The sequence below is a fragment of the Oryctolagus cuniculus genome, chromosome 1 (genome assembly GCF_964237555.1).
Source record: "Oryctolagus cuniculus chromosome 1, mOryCun1.1, whole genome shotgun sequence".
Classification (NCBI taxonomy): Eukaryota; Metazoa; Chordata; class Mammalia; order Lagomorpha; family Leporidae; genus Oryctolagus; species Oryctolagus cuniculus.
This window is the reverse complement of record NC_091432.1, coordinates 220,357,833-220,379,084: the sequence shown is the minus strand read 5'-3', so window position 1 is coordinate 220,379,084 and position 21,252 is coordinate 220,357,833. Positions and strand designations below refer to the sequence as shown.

The following is a 21,252-nucleotide window of genomic DNA, read 5'->3' as shown; positions in this document are numbered from 1 at the left end:
CTGAAAAAATGCAGCCATTAAATGCAAGCTCACAACATTGTGGACCTTTGGCAAAACAGTGTAAGAAAAACACCTAGTGCAGTGCCTGGCCCACGGTTTGTCCTGAAAAACATTTGAATTTCCTTTCTCGTGTCTTCAGTAAGTATGCACTGAATGCCACACAGATGGCTGGTGTGCGGGAAGAATGGCCCGTTGATATTTCACTGGAACACAAGCCAAAACTAAGCGATGCAACCAGGAATTTTATTACATCCCAAAATTATTTACTAAGCTTTGAATATTAAGAGCAGTAGTAATCACAATACCAACTTTTATAACAATTGGGATTTGACCACGTGCCAGGCACCCATGCTAGGGATGTTTAATGTGTGTTTTCCTCCATAACAATTCAGAGTGATTACAATTAGGTTCATTTTACATTGAAAACGTTGAGGCTCAAAGTGTTAATGACGTAACTAACATTGCACACATTACACACCCAGTAAGTGGCAAAGCCCAGTGACATCCCAGGCCAGGCCTATCTGACCACCCCAAAGGCCATACTTGCCTTGTTCACAGGATTGCCTCCAGGGATGAGGGCAGAAGCTGTGTGTATTATACTCCTTCTCCTCAAATAGCCATGGGCTTGTGGGGTTACAGACCATGAACCAGAAACCATCCCACCCGGGAGGACATAGCTTGTGCTAAAAGAAGAATAATTACCATGGGAGAGGAGGAAGAATTAGTTTTTCTGGCAAGGGCATCAGAAGGGAGGAGGGACTTCCGCCAAGGCTTTCTTGTCTGTAATACGCTGGGGGTTCCCAGAAACCCCTGGAGCAGCTACTTATTTTCAAGTCTATTTCAAGATGGGAAAATGCAGATCAGAGAGGTGTGATGACTTTCCTAAAGTCACACAGCTAGGAAGTGGCAGTGTCTGAATCAGACTTCATTTCTTCCTGTCTTCTCAGCATTTTCCTGCTTTTTGAGGTCTGGAAGAGCTCCACAAAGAGGGGCCAGTGGAGCCATAAACAGAATCTAGGCTATATAGGAGTTTTAGGGAAGAGGACAGCAGCTTGGCTGAGAGCAGAGTGTGGACAAAGGGACTGAGGTTGGACCCTGCAGAGAACAGACACCAGTCAGTGGTTTCCAGACCCAGGTGGAGGGAGAGGGGAGGCAGGATGGTGTTTTGGCTCTATGCTCAGTAACCCTCCTAGGAGCTGGGAACAGGCTCTGCTATATTCAGGGTATCCCTGTGGTGCCTGCAGCCACTGTCCTACATTCTCAGGACTGTTGATCCCTGTAATCCATTTTTGTGTCCCCGCCCCTTCCCTCCTTGTCAGCAGGAAAGCCCGATACTATTGAGCGGCAGCTGAATTGGCGTGAGTTGATTAAAACTCCCAGTAATTATGGGCTCCTGACTGGCCCGGTTGTCCGAATCAATGTGGGCATTAATAGGCAGGCTAGCTGGTGGTGTTGACAGATTGAGGCTGAGTGGGGAGAGGGGATAGGGATTGAGGACTAGCAGGGCCCTCAAATAAGTTTGCTTGGGACAGGCAACTCAGGCCCGCTCAGTCTCACCCAAAGGGCTGGTTACTACTGAAGAATTCAGCAACCCTTCCTTAGTTTCTCATCTTCAATAGCCTTATCAGTAAAATGGGTGTATCGCAGAGGTGCCTCTGAGGTTTCTGGAGAATCAAAAGATAGCATATGGGAAAGTATCCAGCACCCGAGAGGTGTTCAAGAGAGCTCCATTTCATTTTCTTCCTTGCTTCTGTCACTCCCTCTGCTTCCCGAGATAGTGTGTCTGATCTGTACTTCCAAGACTGGGCTATGAGCAGTCTCTCCATCCCCAAACCACCACGAGGCCCTCATAATGCTTCCAAGGGCCTTTCCTACAATGTTATCAGAATCCCTGGGTGGCCGAAAACTTGTGACCTGCCGGCCAGCGCCCTGCACGTGGATCAAGGGAAATCATATCCAATTCTCAGTCGCAGACTTCAGCCTGTCCTTCACTCCCTGTGGAACCTCAGGGACGTCACCTGACTTCTCCGAACTTGTATTTCCTCATCTTCAAAGTGGCCACGAGAAAATCTGTCATGCTGCTGTCCAGGTCCTGCAGCCACTCAGCTAGCTAGAGACACTGGCTGGGCAGAACTGAAACTCAGCTCTCTGAGAGCCGTCGGCATGCATTTAGCAAAAAGAATGCTGGGGTCTGGCTATTGCTTCCACCATGCCACTTGCCTGCCCTACCTGTCGTGGTATAATTTTGTTGTCAACACTGGCTCCCAGATGAAGTAACTGAGGCTTAGCATAGTCAGAGCTTGAGGAGACATAGCCAATGGCAGTGGGGTCCAAGGCTAGAGCCCCTTCTCTTACCCTACTTTGCCTCTCAGGCACAAAGTTGTAGAAAAGATAGAAGAGGGTGCAGCGCTGTGGCATAGTGGATAAAGCCGCTGCCTGCAGTGCCAGCATCCCATATGGGTGCAGGTTTGAGTCCTGGCTGCTCCACTTCCTATCCAGCTCCTTGCTGATACACCTGGGGAGGCAGTGGAAGATGGCCCAAGTCCTTGGCCCCTGTACCCACATGGGAGACCTGGAGGAAGCTTCTGGCTCCTGGTTTTGGAGCGGCCCAGCTCCGGCTGTTGTGGCCATTTTAGGAGTGAACCAGCCAATAAAAGATAACTCTGTTTCTCTGTGTCTGTAACTCTGCCTTTCAAATAATAAATAAATAAATAAATATTTAAAAGTATTTTTTAAAAAAAGAAAAGAATGAAGGTGCCACACTGCAGCCTCTCAGAGCCCTAGAAAGATGGAGCTCCTCTGTGGCACCAGCAGGAAATACCCCAGTCTTCTTTACTGTGTGATTCACTTTTGCACATTGGTTGTTTTCCTTCTCCTACTCAGAACAGCTGGTCCACCTTCTAGACCTGGGGGTGGGATGGTGGAACAGTTTATTACAAATGTTGCACTTGGAGCAATTTGCATTCCATAACTAATGAACATTAGAATGCATAATTACAAACAGAAACAAATGACTCCGTGATGATGAAAGATTGGACTGGAAAGCAGCAAGAGCAAGCTCAGGAGGTGGAGGAGGAAGGCTGGGAAGCAGGGCGGAGCCACCCTGTGGTGCAAACAGCTGGGAATCTCCTGGGTATCTTCCTGTCTTCCACCCCTAGACCTTCAAAGCCTGGCTCAGAGACCCAGGCAGAGTTGTCCTGTGGAACCTCATCTGAAATGGAGCAGAACGAGGGCTGAGAGGCGGTGCAGCCCAGCTGACCTGCGGCAGACTCCAGCTGCTCTCCTACCTACTGTAAAGTTTCAATTGGAAGGAGCAGCCCTCTAGTGGGTGGGGTCATTGTTAGAGGGACTTGCCCCACTTTCTGTGTGTGCTCCCAGTCCCGCAGAGCCAGCTTCCCAAGGCTCCTTTTGTGAGCTCTAAGAAAGTATTTAGAGATAATTGAATTTACTAACTTCAGTAATCTCTTCAAAGCAGCAAATCAAATCACTTCATTCCTCTGTGGACAACCCTCCAATGCCTTCCAATTGCGCTTAGAATAAAATCTAGCTGTCTTCCCGTGGTTGAAGTCATGGTTTAGCAACTCTTCTGTTTAAGGGTCTGTATAGCATATATTTTAGGCTTTGCAGGTCACATATGGTCTTTTCCTTGTCTCATGTTCTTTGTTTTTTAAAGAAATGTAAATGCAGTTCTTAGCCTTAGGACTGTGGAAAGACAAGCTGTAGGAGAGGTGTCTATACTCAAATTACTCCAAATAAATACAGCTAAAACTTTATGTATTTTATGAGGGGTCTTCAAAAAAGTTCATGCGAAAGGCATATTATGAAAAAAAAAGTCATAGATTGCAAACTTTCGTTCACTTTAATTCCATTTTTCCATGAGCTTTTTGAAGTGTTCTCGTATATAAACAAACAAAGGAGTGAAAGGTGGAGAGGAGGCAGAACAGCTAGGGGCTTTGGGACTCAAGGAAACACTTGGTGGTCAGTTTCTTGAGTTTTATTTTTGACTTGGATGTTCCAGGCTGAGAACTAAAGGAGTTTAGATACATCAGTAGGCACATAAAAAACTTCCAAATGCTGCTCTCTCTAGCCAAAGTAACAGTAAAAGAGTAGTCCACCAAGAAGATTGTTAGAAATAATTCTTGGGGCCAGTGCTGTGGCATAGCAGGTAAAGCCACTGCCTGCAGTGCCAGTATCCCATATGAGCGCCAGTTTGAGTCCTAGCTGCTCTACTTCCGATCCAGCTCTCTGCTATGGCCTGGGAAGGAAATAGAAGATGGCCCAAGTGCCTGGGCCCCTGTACCTGCGTGGGAGACCCAAAGGAAGCTCCTGACTCCTGGCTTTTGATCAGTGCAGCTCTGGCTGTTGCAGCCAATTGGGTAGTGAACCAGCGGGTGGAAGACCTCTCTTTCTCTCTGTCTCTCCTTCTCTCTCTGTGTAACTCTGACTTTCAAATACAATAAATAAATCTTTCAAATAAAAGAAATAATTTCTCTTGAGACTGGCCTCATGGTAAAGCAGGTTCAGTCCCTTCATGGGTTGTCTGCATCCCACATCATAGTTTCTGGTTTGAGTCTTGAGAACTCTGAGTTTCCAATTGAGATCCAGCTCTTTGCTCATGTGCCTTGGAGGCAGTACATAAATTGCCTGAGTAATTGGGTTCCTGCCACCTATGTAGGAAATCCTGATGGAGTTCCTGACTCCTGGCTTTGGCATGTCCCACTCCCTGCTATTGAAGTCATTTGGAGAGTGAAGCAGCAAAAGGAATCTCTCTCTCTCCCTCCCTCGCTCCCTCCATCCCTCCCTCCCCCTCCCTCTCCCCCTCTCCTTCTCCTTCTCCCTCTCCCTCTCCTTCTTCTCTCTCCCTCTCTATCTCTCTTGGTATGTGTGCCACTCTTTCAAATAAATAAATTATGTATTAAGGAAATAATTGCTCTACTCCAGTCCAAATACCTAAGAAGAAAAAGAAAAAATTTGGACACACCAAATCTATAACAGCAAAAGTCAAGTGGGGAATCATAATTTGCATCTCCACCTCCTGGTCCATCCCATGTCAGTGGAGACCACATAAACAGTGTGGACTTCTATTGCTAACTTATAGTGTTATCAGAGGAAGACTAGCAGAAACTAACCCAATAACTAACAGTAACTAACCCAATGACAGCAGTAACTAACCCAGTGTGGTATTAGTGGATCCAAGCAAGGAAGAGTGACTAGGCATATCTACCAGTCCCATCCAGAAAGGTATCAGTGGAGTCCTAATGGGGAGTCAGATCCTTACCTCTCACCAGCAAGACCTTCAATCTTAATTGTCAGTGGGTGACAAGTGAGGAACCTTGCCTTCTATGATCCCTTATCAGTGCTCCTACCACCTTCTCCTATTAGATCAGCATCAAAGAAAGCCAGAAAAATTGAATGAAATCCAGAACTAAAACCCAATAACATAATGCTTGTATAATGCTGAAAATGTCCAGATTTCCACTGAGAATCACTCATAACATGATAGCCAGAATGATCTCAACTGGAATGAAAAGACAATGAACCGATGCTCGGCAGCAAGATGATGAAGATTTTAGAATTATCTCACTAAAACATTTAACAGAGGGGCCGGCGCTGTGGCATAGTGGGTAAAGCTGCTGCCTACAGCACTGGCATCCCATATGGGCGCTGGTTTGAGTCCTGGCTGCTCCACTTCTGATCCAACTCTCTGCTATGGCCTGGGAAAGCAGTAGAAGATGGCCCAAGTGCTTGGGCCCCTGCACTCACATGGAAGACCCAGAGGAAGCTCCTGGCTCTTGGCTTTGGATCAGGGCAGCTTCAGCTGTTGTGGCCATCTGGGGAGTGTACCAGCGGAAGGGAGACCTCTCTCTCTCTGTCTCTGTCGTCTCTCTCTCTCTTCCTTTCTCTTTCTCTCTACCTGTGCATCTGCCTCTCTGTAACTCTTTCAAATAAATAAATAAATCTTTTTTTTTTTTAAAAAAAAAGGAAACTAATGTAGAAAAGAAATGTAGACTCAACAAAGAAATAGAAGCTATAATGGACAACCAAATGGAAATCTTAGAACTAATAAATACAATTAATTCAATTTAAAAATCAGCATGTAGAAGTAGGCATTTGGGGGGGCCAATATTGTGGCGCAGTGGATAAAGCTGCTGCCTGCAGTATTGGCATCCCATATGGGTGCTGGTTCGAATCCCAGCTGTTCCACATCCAGTCCAGCTCTCTGCTATGGCCTGGGAGGGCAGTAGAAGATGGCTCAAGTCCTTGGTCCCCTGTATGTGTGTGGGAGACCTGGAAGAAACTCCTGGCTCATGACTTTGGATTGGCTCAGCTCTGGCTGTTGCGGCCATCTGGAGAGTGAACCAGAGGATGGAAGACCTCTCTCTCTCTGCCTCTGCCTCTGCCTCTCTATAGCTGTGCCTTTCAAATAAATAAATAAATCTTATAAAAAAAAAAAGAAGAAGCAGCATGCATTTGGCCTAGTTTAGGATGCTGGTTAAGATGCCTGTATCCCACATCAGAGTGCCTTGCTGTGACTCTAAGCTCTAGTTCTTATTCTAGTTTCCTGCTAATGTGAACTCTGGGAGATAGGAGTGATAGCTCAAGGAGTTTGGTTGCTGCCATCTATCTGGGAGGACTTGATTGAGTTGCCAGGTCCCAGTTTTGACTCCCCAAGCATTTGTGCCATGAACCAGCAGATGGGAAGTGGGAAGTCAGTGTCTCTGTCTCTCCCTCTTTCCCTCTCTCCCTCTCAAATGATTTTTTACAAGATCAGTATATAGACTCGACAAAGAAGTGAAGAGGAGAAAGGATGTGAACTTAAAGATAAGACAATAGAATTTACATACTTTGAACATCAGAGAGAAAATAGACTGAGAAATAAGATAAACACAGCCTCAAGGGCTTGTAGGACTGTAAGAAATGATCTAATACATTCCCATTGGAATCACAGAACAAGATAAGAGAATGAGACTTAAAAACACTCAAATAGTGACTAAAAATATCTCTAATTTGACTCAAAAAAGCACCAAAACCTAGAATTTTAAGAACTGGAATAAACCCCACAAGGAAATCTGCACCAAAACCACTTAGCCAAATTTCTGAAAAATTTTTTAGTTTTCAAGAAGAAAATTCTTAAAAGTAGAGAGAGAGAATTACATTCTATCCAGAAACAACTTTAGTGGCACTGGAATTTTCATGAGAAACCAGAGAGGCCATGAGGAAATGGCATATATTGCAAACTCTGAATACAACAGAACTGTCAGCTCAAAATCCTATTTTCAGTGAAAATACACTTTAGGAATGAAAGGGAAATCAAGACATTCTCAGATGATGGGAAACTTAAGAGAATTTGTTGCCAGAAGACTTTTTGTACAGAAATGACTAAAGGCAGTTCTCTAAGGAAGTGATAGAGGAAGGACTCTTGGAATACTAGGAAGGAAGAAAGAACATAGAAAAAATAGAGGTACATGCTATACAACTTCCTTTACCTCTTAAAGTTTCTGTCTTGTATTTGATGGCTGAGGCGAAATAAGGAATAACATTTTCTTATGTGATTTCAGATGTATTTACAGGAGTAATTAAGACTATTATAGGTCGGCGCCGTGGCTCACTTAGCTAATCCTCTGCCTGTGGTGCCGGCATCCAAGGTTCTAGTCCCAGTTGGGGCGCCGGGTACTAGTCCTGGTTGCTCCTCTTCCAGTCCAGCTCTCTGCTGTGGCCCGGGAAGGCAGTGGAGGATGGCCCAAGTGCTTGGGCCCTGCACTCACATGGGAGACCAGGAGGAAGCACCTGGCTCCAGCGGCCATTTGGGGGATGAACCAATGGAAAAGGAAGACCTTTCTCTCTGTGTCTCTCTCTTTCTCACTGTCTATAACTCTCTCTCTGTCTTTCTCTCTCTCACTGTCTAACTCTGCCTGGAAAAAAAAAAAGGCTATTATAAATGATTAAAGGGAAAAGAACGGATATCTCCTAACTGTCTATGGTAAAAGTTCCAAGAAATATACCAAAAAAAAAAAAAAACTTACAAGAATGAATAAGTTCAGCAAGGTCTCAGGATACAAGAATATTGATTTCATTCCTATATGCTAGCAATGAATATGTGGATACCGATTTTATTTATTTTATTTTATTTATTTTATTTTAATTTTTGACAGGCAGAGTTAGACAGTGAGAGAGAGAGAGAGAGACAGAGAGAAAGGTCTTCCTTCCGTTGATTCACTCCCCTAATGGCCATTATGGCCGGCGCTGCACCGATCCGAAGCCAGGAGCCCGGTACTTCCTCCCAGTCTCCCATGTGGGTGCAGGGACCCAAGCACATGGGCCATCCTCCGCTGTCCTCCCAGGCCACAGCACAGAGCTGGATTGGAAGAGGAGCAACCGGGACAGAATCCGGCGCCCTGACCAGGACTAGAACCCGGGGTGCCGGCGCCACAGGCGGAGGATTAGCCAAGTGAGCTGCAGTGCCAGCCTGATTTTTTTTTTTTTTTAATGCAACATGACTTGCAACCCTAAAATCTTCTGAAATACTTATAAGGAAATTTGGAAAAATGTGCCTGGGACATAACTTGTTTAAAAGTATGAAATGAATGAAATCAAAGAAGATCTAAGTAAATAGAAAGACATTATATTCGTAAATTGGAAGATACACATAAAGATGCCCATACTCTCTAAACTGATACAAAGTTTAATATAATTCCTATCATATCCTCAGCATATTTTTATAGATATGGACAATAATTTTTTTGTATTTTTTGACAGGCAGAGTGGACAGTGAGAGAAGAGACAGAGAGAAAGGTCTTCCTTTGCCGTTGGTTCACCCTCCAATGGCCGCCACTGCCGGCGCGCTGCAGCCGGCGCACCGTGCTGATCCGATGGCAGGAGCCAGGTGCTTATCCTGGTCTCCCATGGGGTGCAGGGCCCAAGCACTTGGGCCATCCTCCACTGCACTCCCTGGCCACAGCAGAGAGCCGGCCTGGAAGAGGGGCAACTGGGACAGAATCCGGCGCCCTGACCGGGACTAGAACCTGGGGTGCCAGCACCGCAAGGCGGAGGATTAGCTTAGTGAGCTGCGGCGCCGGCCTTGGACAATATATTTTTAACATTTACCTAGAAAGCAAAGGAACTAGAATAGCCAAACATTCTTTGAAATAGGAGAATAAAATAAAAGTTTGCTGAATTTCTAGGCTAAATTTATGCTTCCTTTACCACATCCCTACTAATTTTTTAAGTTCTTTTATGCTTTTTTTTCTTTCTTGACAGCACTCTTTCTCTGTATGATATAATCATTTCATTTTTCCCTGTGAGAGCAGGATGTTGTCTCTCTTGTTTGCTACTACATTTTCATCACCTAAAACATTTATTTGGCACTGATTAGTGTTCAGTAAATATTTGTTAACTGATCGAATAAAGAACTTTGACAAGGAAAGAAAAATAATTTGACAGTTTTAGCTAGGTTTTCTTTTGTAGGAGTTGGATTATTCCATTTATCATTTATTTTATCCATTCATTTATCCTCCAGTCATTGAGAGGCTTTTATGTGTCACGTCTGGAGCCAGACACGCTAAGTGTGTTTTCTGATAGTCTCCAGAAGTGCCTCTTGAGAGATGCATTGTTCATTTTACAGATGAGGAGCCCGAGGCTCTAGAATTCAGGCTGACTTCATCCCCGTCGTCTCGTACCCAAGCTGCTTCCCTCATTTAGAGAAAGGAACCTAGATCCCACATAGCTCCAAGGACTTGTCCAAGGTCACTCGGTAGTGAATGCTGGCCTGGGAAATTCTGGCCTTCCTTCTTTCAGTGCCCTGGATGTGTCTCTTCTGCTCTACTCACATCTTCCCCAGCAGGAAATAGGGCTTCTTTAGGGCTTCTCTGGTTCAGTATTCTCTAGCCACTCACATGGTCAGAGTTTTTTATTTTCTCAACCAAATTATTTCATACTTTTTATTCTAGAATTCATTGTTCAGTAGATATATTATTTCTTGCCTCTCAACCTAGATGCTAAGCTCCCTAAAATAGCCATAACTCAGCTATCAATGGCTGATCATTTTGCAAAGCACTTGATGCATTTGTCTCACTGTATAAGTTACCTATTGCTGCATAACAAATGATCCCACAATTGAGAAGCTTAACAAAATGTATTTACTTATACACTGCAGTTTTTGAGTATCAGAGATTCTGGAGTGGCTTAGCTGTGTGGTTCTGGCCATCACAAGGTTGCAGTCAAGTTGTCAGCTGCCATTCTATGTACCCTGTAGCTCTCTCTTGCTCTTAAAGATGCAGTTATTTATTTATTTATTTTTTAACTTTTATTTAATGAATATAAATTTCCAAAGTACAGCTTATGGATTACAATGGCTTCCCCCCCATAACGTCCCTCCCACCCACAACCCTCCCCTTTCCCGCTCCCTCTCCCCTTCCATTCATATCAAGATTAATTTTCAATTCTCTTTATATACAGAAGATCAGTTTAGCATATATTAAGTAAAGCTTTCAACAGTTTGCACCCACATAGAAACACAAACTGAACAATACTGTTTGAGTACTAGTTATAGCATTAAATCACAATGTACAGCACATTAAGGACAGAGATCCTACATGAGGAGTAAGTGCACAGTGACTCCTGTTGTTGACTTAACAAATTGATACTCTTGTTTATGGCATCAGTAATCACCCCAGGCTCGTGTCAGGAGTTGCCAAGGCTATGGAAGCCTTTTGAGTTCACCGACTCTGATCATATTTAGACATGGTCATAGTCAAAGTGGAAGTTCTCTCCTCCCTTCAGAGAAAGGTACCTCCTTCTTTGATGACCTGTTCTTTCCACTGGGATCTCACTCGTGGAGATCTTTCATTTAAGTCATTTTTTTTTTTTTTTTTGCCAGAGTGTCTTGGCTTTCTATGCCTGAAATACTCTCATGGGCTTTTCAGCTGGATCCACATGCCTTAAGGGCTGATTCTGAGGCCAGAGTGCTGTTTAGGACATCCATCATTCTATGAGTCTGCTGTGTATCTCACTTCCCATGTTGGATTGTTCTCTCCCTTTTTTATTCTATCAGTTAGTATTTGCAGACACTAGTCATGTTTATGTGATCCCTTTACTCTTAGTCCTTTCATTATGATCAATTGTGAACAGAAATTGATCACTGGGACTAGTGAGATGGCATTGGTACATGCGACCCTGATGGGATTGAATTGGAATCCCCTGGTATGTTTCTAACTTTACCCTTTGGGGCAAGTCGGCTTGAGCAGCAATCATTTATTTATATGAAAGGCAGTATGACAGAGATGAAGAGACACAGAGAGAAGTACAGCTATTTCATCTGCGAATTCACTCTCCAACTGGCCAAAACAACAGGGGCTAAGTCAGGTGAAAGCCAGCAACTACATCTGGGTCTCCCACGTGAGGCGTAGGGGCCTAAACACTTGGGCCATCTTTCACGGCCTCCCCAGGTGCAGTAGCAGAGGACCTCATTGGAAGCAGAGCAGCCAAGACTTGAAACGGCACTTGCTATGGGATGCCATCTTTGCAAGCAGTGGCTCAGTCCACTGCTGAATCTGGCCCCCTGTTTACCTTCCCACAGTAATCACATGAAGACAGGAGAGTTTCATCACTGATACAGCTTAGAAGTGGCAGTTGGATTCAGTCCCACATTTAATACACAGACGTGCCACACAAACCTCCTGTTGGTGGTTCATTCAACAAATAGAAGGACCTCCTGTGTGCTAGATGCTATTCAAATATGGGATAAAGCTGAGCCCTTAGTCATACATGGCCAACACTATTGAAATATTTACATTTGGGCAGAAGAGAAAAATGATATGCAATGAAGTAATTGCAATAATACACAGGTGATCTCAGTGGATGACAATGCTAGATCTCATGTGCCCCAAGGACACAGGGCACAAAGCCCCTGAGAAATGAAGGCAGGGTTAGAGGGGGCCAACTGGTAAACCTCCTTCATATACTCAGTGCTGCTTTCCTGTTCTTTTATCAAATACAGGCTTAATTCTAGCTCTGCCTTAATTTGCTGTGTGACATTAAGCAAACTCCTTCACATTTATGATCATTGGTTTACTATCTGTGAAATAATCTTGCGGTAAGAGACTAAAGGATCTGGAAATTGTCATGAGCTGGAAGATGCTTTAACCTAAACAGAAGTGAGCATGGTGAGCAGAGAGCATCACGCTAGCCTTAGGGAGCTCTGGCGCTGTGGCTGCCACTCGCTTCACTATTCTAGCCTCTGTTCTCGGGAGGTTAGGTCATCTCTAAGCACTTCCTTACTCCAACTCCCTGGGACTGGATAGCCATCATCAATCCATGACTTGCCTAAGAGGCCGTGAAGAAGTGCAGTCATAAAGCCTGAGAAGCCTATGTAATCTTCGCCTCAGTTTCTTTATCTGTAAATTGGGAATAATAATAGGACCCACTTATAGCAATGCTTCTAACTGCTGTTAACACATTACCACAACCTGGGATCTTAAGACAATAGACATTGAGGCCTCTGTTGTGACACAGTGAGTTAAGCCTCTGCATGCAATGCTGGTTTGAGTTCTGGGTGCACAATTCTGACCCAACTGCCTGCTAATGTGCCAGGGAAGGCAATGGAAAATGGTCCAAGTTCTTGAGTCCCTGCCACCCACTTGGGAGACCCAGATGGTGTGCCTGGTTCCTGGTTTTTTCCTGGCCCAGCTGCAGCCAATGGGGACATTTGGGGAGTGAACCAGTTGACGAAAGATCTCTCTTTCTCAGTTTCTCCCTCTTTCTGTGTGTAACTGCCTTTCAAGTACATAATAAATAAATCTTTTAAAAAAAGATGGTAGACATTTGTCCTCTTCCAGTTCTGCAGGCCAGAAGTCTGAACGCAGGCTGTTGTCAGGGTCCTGCTCCCTCTGGAGGCATCCAGGAGAGTCTGTGCCTTGCCTCTTGAAGCCATCATTAGCTTGTGAACACAGCGCTCCAGTCTCTGCTCCCCCTCCACATGGCTTTCTCTTCCTTGTGTGCAGTTTCTCTCTGCCTCTCTCTTATAAGGACATCTGTGATGGCATTTAGACCAACCTTGAAAATCCAATACAGTCTGCTTGAGAGCTGTAACTTAATCACAGCTGCAAAAGCTTTACCATCCAAGGTAGTACTCACAGTCTCCAGGTTCAAGGGCTTAGTGCAGTGTATATCTTTGGGTACCATTACCAGCCTCCCGCACTACCTTGTATGTTTACTAAAGGATTAAATAAGTAAAAATAATAAAGTGCTTCGATCTAATACCTAGGTTATAGTGAGCACTCTTTTAAAGAAGGAAAGTGGCAGGGAATCAGTGAGGGTGGAAGGATCTGTCCCACGTAGCTCCTGTTTCCTGGTGAGAAGGGCAGCCCGCCCTTCTAGTATGTGTCTCCATGAGTCCCCACACAAAGACCCAGCCAAGCCCCTAGGGCAAGCACACGGCTGCAGACAGCCCTGTGCCCCCATGCCTTCAAGTCTGACCATGGATGTTCAGAGACAAGCAGGGCCTCATCTGAGCCCATATTAATATGTACAGCACTTCACTCACTTGGAAAATTGATTTTTCTTTTTAAGCACAAAATGTAGCAGTTTTATAACCTTTCTGCTGCTTGACAAAGGCCATTTATAACCTACTTTCTCCATCACCCTTCCTGGCGCCACTCTCAAATGTCTCGAAGAACTCTCTCGTGCATTTGTAATTACAAATTCTTGCTAGGCAAAATTTAATTTCCAAGAGGGCTGACCTCTTTTTTGTCACTGTAGTTTTTGTAAATTAATTTGTGTGTACGTGTGTACGTGTGTACGTGTGTGTGTGTGCTTTATTATTGACGTCTTTTAGGCAGACAGTTTGGGTAGGGAACCTGGGGAGCCTGCTGGCAGGGGGCCACAGAGGAGGGCTTTTTAATCAGGGATGCCCAGTGATGGATGAGGAGGGCTGGGCTCTGAGTGTTAATCTTTGCAGACAGGAAATGCTAGCAGGATGACTGAGATGGAAACCTGCTACCTCATTTTCTCTTAAGGCAGGAGTGTTGGAACTGCTTCTCTATGAGCTGGGCTGGAAAATGAACTCAGCTTCATCAAATGATGAAAAACCAAATTAACCAAATAGCCAGTTGTCCCCACAACAGAAGAACTTCCGTTCGTGGAGCACTTAGCAGGTGTCAGACACTACTGACAAGAGCATCCCTGATGAACTCATTCAAGGTTGAAGTCCTAAGAGTTTACTTAGAGGGTTTCTTGGAGGAATATGCCCACATCTGAGTAGTGGATATGAAAATGTCTATATAGAGGGCCCTGGTTATCAGCATAAGGACGATTCAGCTTTTTAAAACATTTATTTAATGAAGCTGGGAGGGATGCTCTTTAGAAATATTGCTTTGTGGCTATTTGGAGGATAAGGTCAGACTGGAGGGCAGCAGAGGCATTAGGAGGCCGTGGTGTGCTCCTGTGGCATGTGGGAATCTCACTTAGGCTCCAGAGAAAAGGGTGGAAGGGAAGAGATCTGCTCTTGACAGGAAGGAGGGTGATCCACATTTTGTGAGTAGCAAATTATGTGCCACGTTTGAAAGTAAAGAATGCACGACCATGACCAATTTAAGCTTCACAACAAATCTGTAGGTGTAGGTGTTATGACCAGTGAACAGAGGAAAACATTGAGACTCAGGGTGAGTAGCTTGGCCCCGTCACAGAGTGAGAAGAGGAGGAGCTAGAATTGCAACTCATTTTGGTAGGGATTCTTTAAAATATACCAGACTCCCTCCTTAGGCACCCTTTAATAGCAGTAGACCCTTGGACAATGAAGGGTGATAACAAGTGAAGACAATTCCAACAATGTCAACACTAACAAGAGTTAACATTTGGTCAGCTCTTTGGAACACTGTCCTATGAGTGACAGTGTTCCAAGCACTGTGCTAATATTATCTCCCTTCAGTGTCACAACTGTAAGAAGCAGATAGATACAGAAGTCCCATTCTGCAGGTGGATACTGATACTCAGAATGGGCAAGGGACTTGTCCAAGGTCACACAGCTGTTAATTGGCCAAAGAAGACTTTGATCCAACCTCAGGGATACACCCCTTTCAGAAGGTGGGAGGAGAGGATGTGATGGGGCTGCCACCTCCTCAGCCATAACCACCCTTTGCCCTCTCTCTGAGCAGTGCCCCGAGGAGCTGAGGCCCATGAAGGATGGCTCCGGCTGCTACGACCACTCCAAAGGCATCGACTGCTCCGATGGCTTTAACGGAGGCTGTGAGCAGCTGTGCCTGCAGCAGACGCTGCCTTTGCCCTACGATGCCACCTCCAGCACTATCTTCATGTTCTGCGGGTGAGTCTCTGTCCCCAGGGCCCAGGCACTCCTTCACAGCCTGTGGTGAATGCCTTGGAAAACGGTCAGGAGCCACACAGCCTGGCCAGGCTATAGTGACCATCTGGAAAAAGGCCTTTCTGCCTCTCCTATTTCAGCCCTGGAGGCAAAAAAAAAAACACACAGGAGCATAAACTTCCTTTGGGTTTTGGAATGAAGAATGGATAAACTGGTCCATAGAGCTATCAGATGAAACCCATGCCCAGCCTGCATGCTCATTCCCACTGATGTCCCCCACAGCCCTCATCAATGCACTTGGAGGACAAAAGCAGGCATCTAGAAGGTGTTCACCAAGAACCAATCAAGTGTGCTCCATGCAAGCATAGACTTGGCCTAGGCTTTGGACTCAGCTTCTGCAGGAATTTGCTAGCGTTAGTTCAGTATTCAGCCTCTGGTTGCCCTATACCCACATCTGTAAGGAGAATTAAGTGGGGGAGGGGAGGTGTAAATGAAACAACGCCTGTCAATACACACGTAAAGCCTGTCACAGAGCTTCTGGCTCTCAAGGAACTCAAACTGACATTGTTTTAAAGTTAGTATGAGACTGGAAGGCAGGGAGTGGGGGAGGGGCGGGTAACATTGGAACCAACTTGCAAGTGGCCTGGGACAAGTCATTTTCTCTCTCAGGCGCACAGTTTGACCATCTTTGAAGAGAGATCTTGGAACGACTATGATTCATGTTTCTTCCAACTTGCCCCGTTTCCTACACTTGGGGACTGCAGTGGAGTTACCTCTGCCATGTATAGCACCTAGTATATCATTTGGTCCTCCAAAGCCACTCAAGATAATAGCCGCACCTTTTCTTCTCCTCTATTCCCATCCTGATAATGTCTTCACGTTAGAAAATGTGTTCAACTTTTGGCATTCCACGACTCAGAAAAATAATCCAGGGCTCATGTGAGAAGTATGCTCAGTGCTCTTTTTACTATGATAGAAAAGCAGATTGAATAACCCTTTCAGCCCTGCCTATCACATAAAAAGGGGGTGGGAATGTGCATGAGTTTAATCCCAGTTCAACAGAAAATTAATTTAACTTGCGTGGTTCTAGTACAGAGTCCAGTTTTCCTTCCAAGCTAATTTCAGGGTCTCCTTTCCTGCCCTGATTACACTCGCGGCTGCAAGTGCCTTCAGGCAGGTGTTGGAGCAGCGCTGGAGGCACTAGATATGAATCAGTAAAATAAATAAGAAATAAATTAAGGTATGCAGACTTGAATTTATAGTGGTCTCTGCTCAGCTTAAGTGACTGCAGGGCAGTGTTGAGTAAATTATGCATGGGCTTAGATCTGCAGGCTTGCATACAGATTCAGCTGTTTCCCTATCATTGTTATTTTTCTTTCTGTGTACTGGAGTGGGGGGTGTGTTCCTGTGTGGCAGATAACAACAGTAACAGCAGCTGCTGCAACAATAATGGATTTTGACATCAGAAACTATCACCACCTTCCACACGCAGCACACAACACAAAACCTTGGATTCTGTATACGTGGATCTAACCCCAGCTCTATTTGCTTCCCTCTCTTAGGCATGGGGCAAATCTCTCTTGATCTTCAGTTTTCTCACCTGTAAAATTTTAATACCCAACACAATATAATGATATTTGTAAAGAGTGTAAAGTTCATCACATTTTTAAAAGAGTTATTTCTTTGAAAGGCAGAGTGAAAGAGAGATATAGACAACAGACAGAAACTGACACAGTCTGAGAGAGATCTTCCATCCACTAGTTTATTTCCCAAATGGCAGCAATGGCCAGGGCTGGGCCAGGCTGAAACCAGGAACCAGAAACTCCATCCAGGTCTCCCAAATGGTTGGTAGGGTCCTAAGCACTTGGATCATCTTCTGCTGCTTTCCTAGGCATATTAGCAGTGAGCTAGATCTGAAGTAGAGAGGCCGGGATTTGAACTGGCACTATGATGTGGGACCCTGTGTCACAGGCAGTGGCTTAAACCGCTGTACCACACATTGGCCTAATGGTTCACATTTTTTACCCTGCTAACATTAAGTACTATGCTGAGTCATGTAAACCTCCGTGCCTCAGTTTCCTTGTGTGTAAAATACGGATAGTAACAGTCTCTATAGAGTTGTTATGAGGACTAAATACATTGTACTACTACATTAATATTGATGAAGTGCTTTGGAATAGTGCCCTGAACAGAGTTCACATGGCATGAGTTTGGTAAATAAAATCACTAAAATGAATGATCCTAGCAGCAGCTGCCTAACAATTGCTCAGTGACTTAATACCCTGGACATCCTGATTGGGGGGGGGGGTCCCTAAGATTATGAGGTGCTAACTTTAATCAGAAAAGGTCTGTGAAATTTTAACTATGATTGATCCAACTGGAGTGTATTGTGAACTGCGAAAGCCCACTGGAATGTTGCTAAATAGGACAACCAATAAATAAATAAAACCCAGATCTCAGAAAACCAACTGTAATTCCCACTTGCTTTGGGACTGGTCTCTTAAGGATGCAAATATATGGTTGCTGGCACTTGTTAGAAGCTCTATAAACAATAAAAGCTATTAGCAGGTATTCGTGAGGGAGGTAGTAGACAGAGAAGCTGGGTGCTATTGAATTAAACAGAGAAAACAAAACCAACCTTTCCTCCAGAAGACATTCCCAGCTTGCTCAAAGCTCTTTGACCTTTCTGAGAGTTTCCTGGGTAGCAGCAAGCTTAATAAATCTGTTTGCAACCGGGTTAACAGCTGACATTTATTAGGTGCATCCTGTGTTCTGTTACTGTTCAATGCTTTGTATACATTAGCTCTTGTAATTCTTACCAAAACTCTACAAATGGAGGTACTGTTACCATTCCCATTTTATTGTTTAGAAAACCAAGCAGAGTGTCTCAGTGACTTGACTAAGGTCACACAGCTGGTAAGTGGGGTGCTGGGATTCAAACCTAGGCCGCGTGATTCTGTCTATATTATTAGCCGTCACAAAGCACACTGAACACTGGAGTAAGGGAAAGGGTTTATTGGGGAAAACCCATCAGGCTTGAGGGGAGGGACAAAGAAGGATAAGAGAGAGAAAGAGAGTATAAGAGAGAGAAAGAGACAGAGGAGAGAAGCTAGTGAGGAGAGAAGAGAGAGCAGAGAGAAGAGAGACGAGAGGAGGAGAGGAGAGCAGACGAGAGGAGCCAGGAGAGCAGGAGAGAAGAGCCAAGAGAGCCACGTGTTCAGGAACAGGTTCTTTTAACCTGGGTGGGCAGGGAAGCAGGAGCAGCGAATCCCATTAGGATGGGGGTGGAGCTTGAAACTGGTGGTTGGGCCATGTGGCCACCTGGCTTGCAGCAATGGGGGGTGGGGAGCCAGGGCATAGGATGTAAATCAGGGTGTAGATCGCGCCATAGATAAAAATGCATGAGTTTCCTAACACATATCTAGTGATATGATCTTAGGCAAGTCACTCAGTTTCTCTGAGCATCCTTTCTTTCTTATTTGTTAAAGATTTATTTGAAAATCAGTTATATAGAGAGAGGAAGAGAGAGAGAGAGAGAGAGAGAGATTGAGATCTTCCATCCACCACTTCCTGGTTCACTCCCCAAATTGTTGCAAAGGCCAGGGTGGGCCAGGCTGAGCCCAGGAGTTAGGAGCTTCCTCTGGATCTCCCATGTGGGTACAGGATCCCAAGGACTAGAGCCATCTTCTGTTGGCTTCCCAGGCATCTTAGCAGGGAGTTGGATTGCAAGTGGAGCAGCGGGTTCTCAAAGTGGTGCCCATCTGGGATGCTGGTATGACAGGCAGCGGCTTTACCCGCTACACCACAACACTGGCTCCTAAGCATCTATTCTTTAGTCAGAAGTCATTGTAGCACCACGGTGATGATTAAATGAAATTTCATATACACAGGGGCTGGTATATTTAAGTATTCAGCAAACTAATTATAATTAATGTAGTAGAGTATAAAGCCATTTCAGGTATTCAATTACTGAATTATGTATCTTGCTTATCACTGTGTCTCCAGAACCTAGAACACTATGTGGTGCATGGTAGGTTAGTAATTGGTAAATGAAGTTCTGTAAATTCTAAATTTTTGTATTTAGTTGTATTTACTTGAAGGGGAAAGAGTGTGGAGGGAGGGAGAGGGGGAGGCAGAGAGGGAGAGTGAGAATGAGAGAGAGAGGGAGACAGAGAGAGACAGAGAGACAGAGGGAATCTCCTATCTCCCTAAATACCCACAACAGCCATGGCTGGACCAGGCCAAAGCTGGAACTCAAACTGGGACTCTCATTTGGGTGGCAGGGACCTCAGTTCTTAAGCCATCACATGCTACCTCCCAGTATCCACATTGGTAAAAGTATGAATTAGAAGCAAAGCTGGCACTGAAACCCAGACACTCTGATATGGGATGCAAGCATCCTAACCAGTGTCTTAACCATTGTGGCAAATGTCCACCCCAAATTTCCTAATCGATGTGACTACGAAGTTGATCCCATTTATGGCCTTTCCAGCTATGCTGCCAATTTTCATCCCTGTTCCTGAGTTAGGCCTCTTGGCTTTAGGTTTTGGATGTAAAAAAAAAATGTATGCATGTATGTATTTGAGAGAGAGAGTTTCCATCTGCTGATTCACTCCCCAAACATGTGCAGGGTAGGGACTAGGTCAGGCCAAAGCTGGGAACCAGGAACTCAACCCAGGTTTCACATGTCGATAGCAAAACTCAACTACTCAAACTATCACCACTGCCTCCCACAGTCTGCGTTCACAGGAAGCTGGAGTTAGGACTGAGCTGGGTAGCAAACTCAGACATTCCAGTGTGAGACATGGGAATCACAACTATTGACTGACCACTTAACGTCTACCCTTAGCTTCTGGGTTTTTGAAAACATCTGACTGTCCCTCTGTCTCCCCTCTCTTCTTCCCTGAATGTCTTGACTCTTGTTTTCCCTGATGCTTTAACTGGGGCATATCTTATTGTAATTTCAAATGCCCTGGAGCTAGGTAATAATAATAATAATTCTATGATAGGATATAATATTATATACATATGATGATAATTATAATAATACCTGACCCTCCAAATAGGTTCTGTTCAAATATTGGCTCAATGTTTATTGAATGGTTTAAGAGGCACGTAAACAGAGGACTTATGTTTTCTTCTCTTTTGTTGCTATTTTTTCATCTCTACCCATAGGGCCCTCTTACAGGGTGAGAGGTGTGTTTATATTTTATCTTGACTGGTAATTTATTGTCATGAAATCTTGGCATTTTTTGAAGACTGAACCTATGACTAGCTGCTCTGATTGTCATCTCCTGTTCAGCCAAGACCCTCTGAACTGAGTGAAGCGTCCACTCACTGGATTACAAAGCCTCCCTTTCCTTTTCATGGAGGAGTCCGCTGCTCAGTTGACTTGGCTGCTTCCTGTCCGGTCCTGTCACACTGTGAATGCCTTGTGAGCCAGGGCTGGATCTTTTTTTTTCTTGACAGGCAGAGTTAGACAGTGAGACAGAGAGAGAGAGAAAGATCTTCCTTCTGTTAGTTCACCCCACAAATGGCTGCTACAGCCAGGGCGCTGTGCCGATCCGAAGCCAGGAACCAGGTGCTTCTTCCTGGTCTCCCATGAGGGTACAGGGCCCAAGCACCTGGGCCATCTTCCACTGCCTTCCTGGGCCACAGCAGAGAGCTGGACTGGAAGAGGAGCAACCAGGACAGAACTGGCGCCCCAACCGGGACTAGAACCCCAAGTACCTGCACCACAGGCGGAGGATTAGCCTAGTGAGTCGCGGCGCCGGCCCAAGGACTGGATCTTTATTACCTCTGTCCATGTTGCTGTTCTCCACTGCTAGACCCAAGGACCTCTTCAAAGCCATAAGGACTGAATTAAGGAATTAATCCTCCTAAGATTTGTTGCACCTTCTCTGAGTATTGTCCTTTATGAGGTGCTAAAAATACAAAGA

The 21,252-nt window shown here is 44.9% G+C and overlaps 1 protein-coding gene across 10 annotated transcripts in view; it reads left to right on the top strand.

Annotated features, from left to right (window-relative positions):
• ASTN2 (astrotactin 2) overlaps window positions 1-21,252 on the top strand; it is a 1,032,549-nt gene that overhangs the window by 627,011 nt on the left and 384,286 nt on the right. For 8 of the 10 annotated variants that reach the window (XM_070066427.1, XM_070066421.1, XM_070066416.1 and 5 more), the window contains one exon: window positions 15,150-15,316. The exons of the other annotated variants lie outside the window; for them this stretch is intronic. In XM_070066427.1, coding sequence (XP_069922528.1) covers window positions 15,150-15,316 — 167 coding nt within the window. The remainder of the gene's footprint in view (window positions 1-15,149; window positions 15,317-21,252) is intronic. 10 annotated transcript variants of the gene reach the window in all.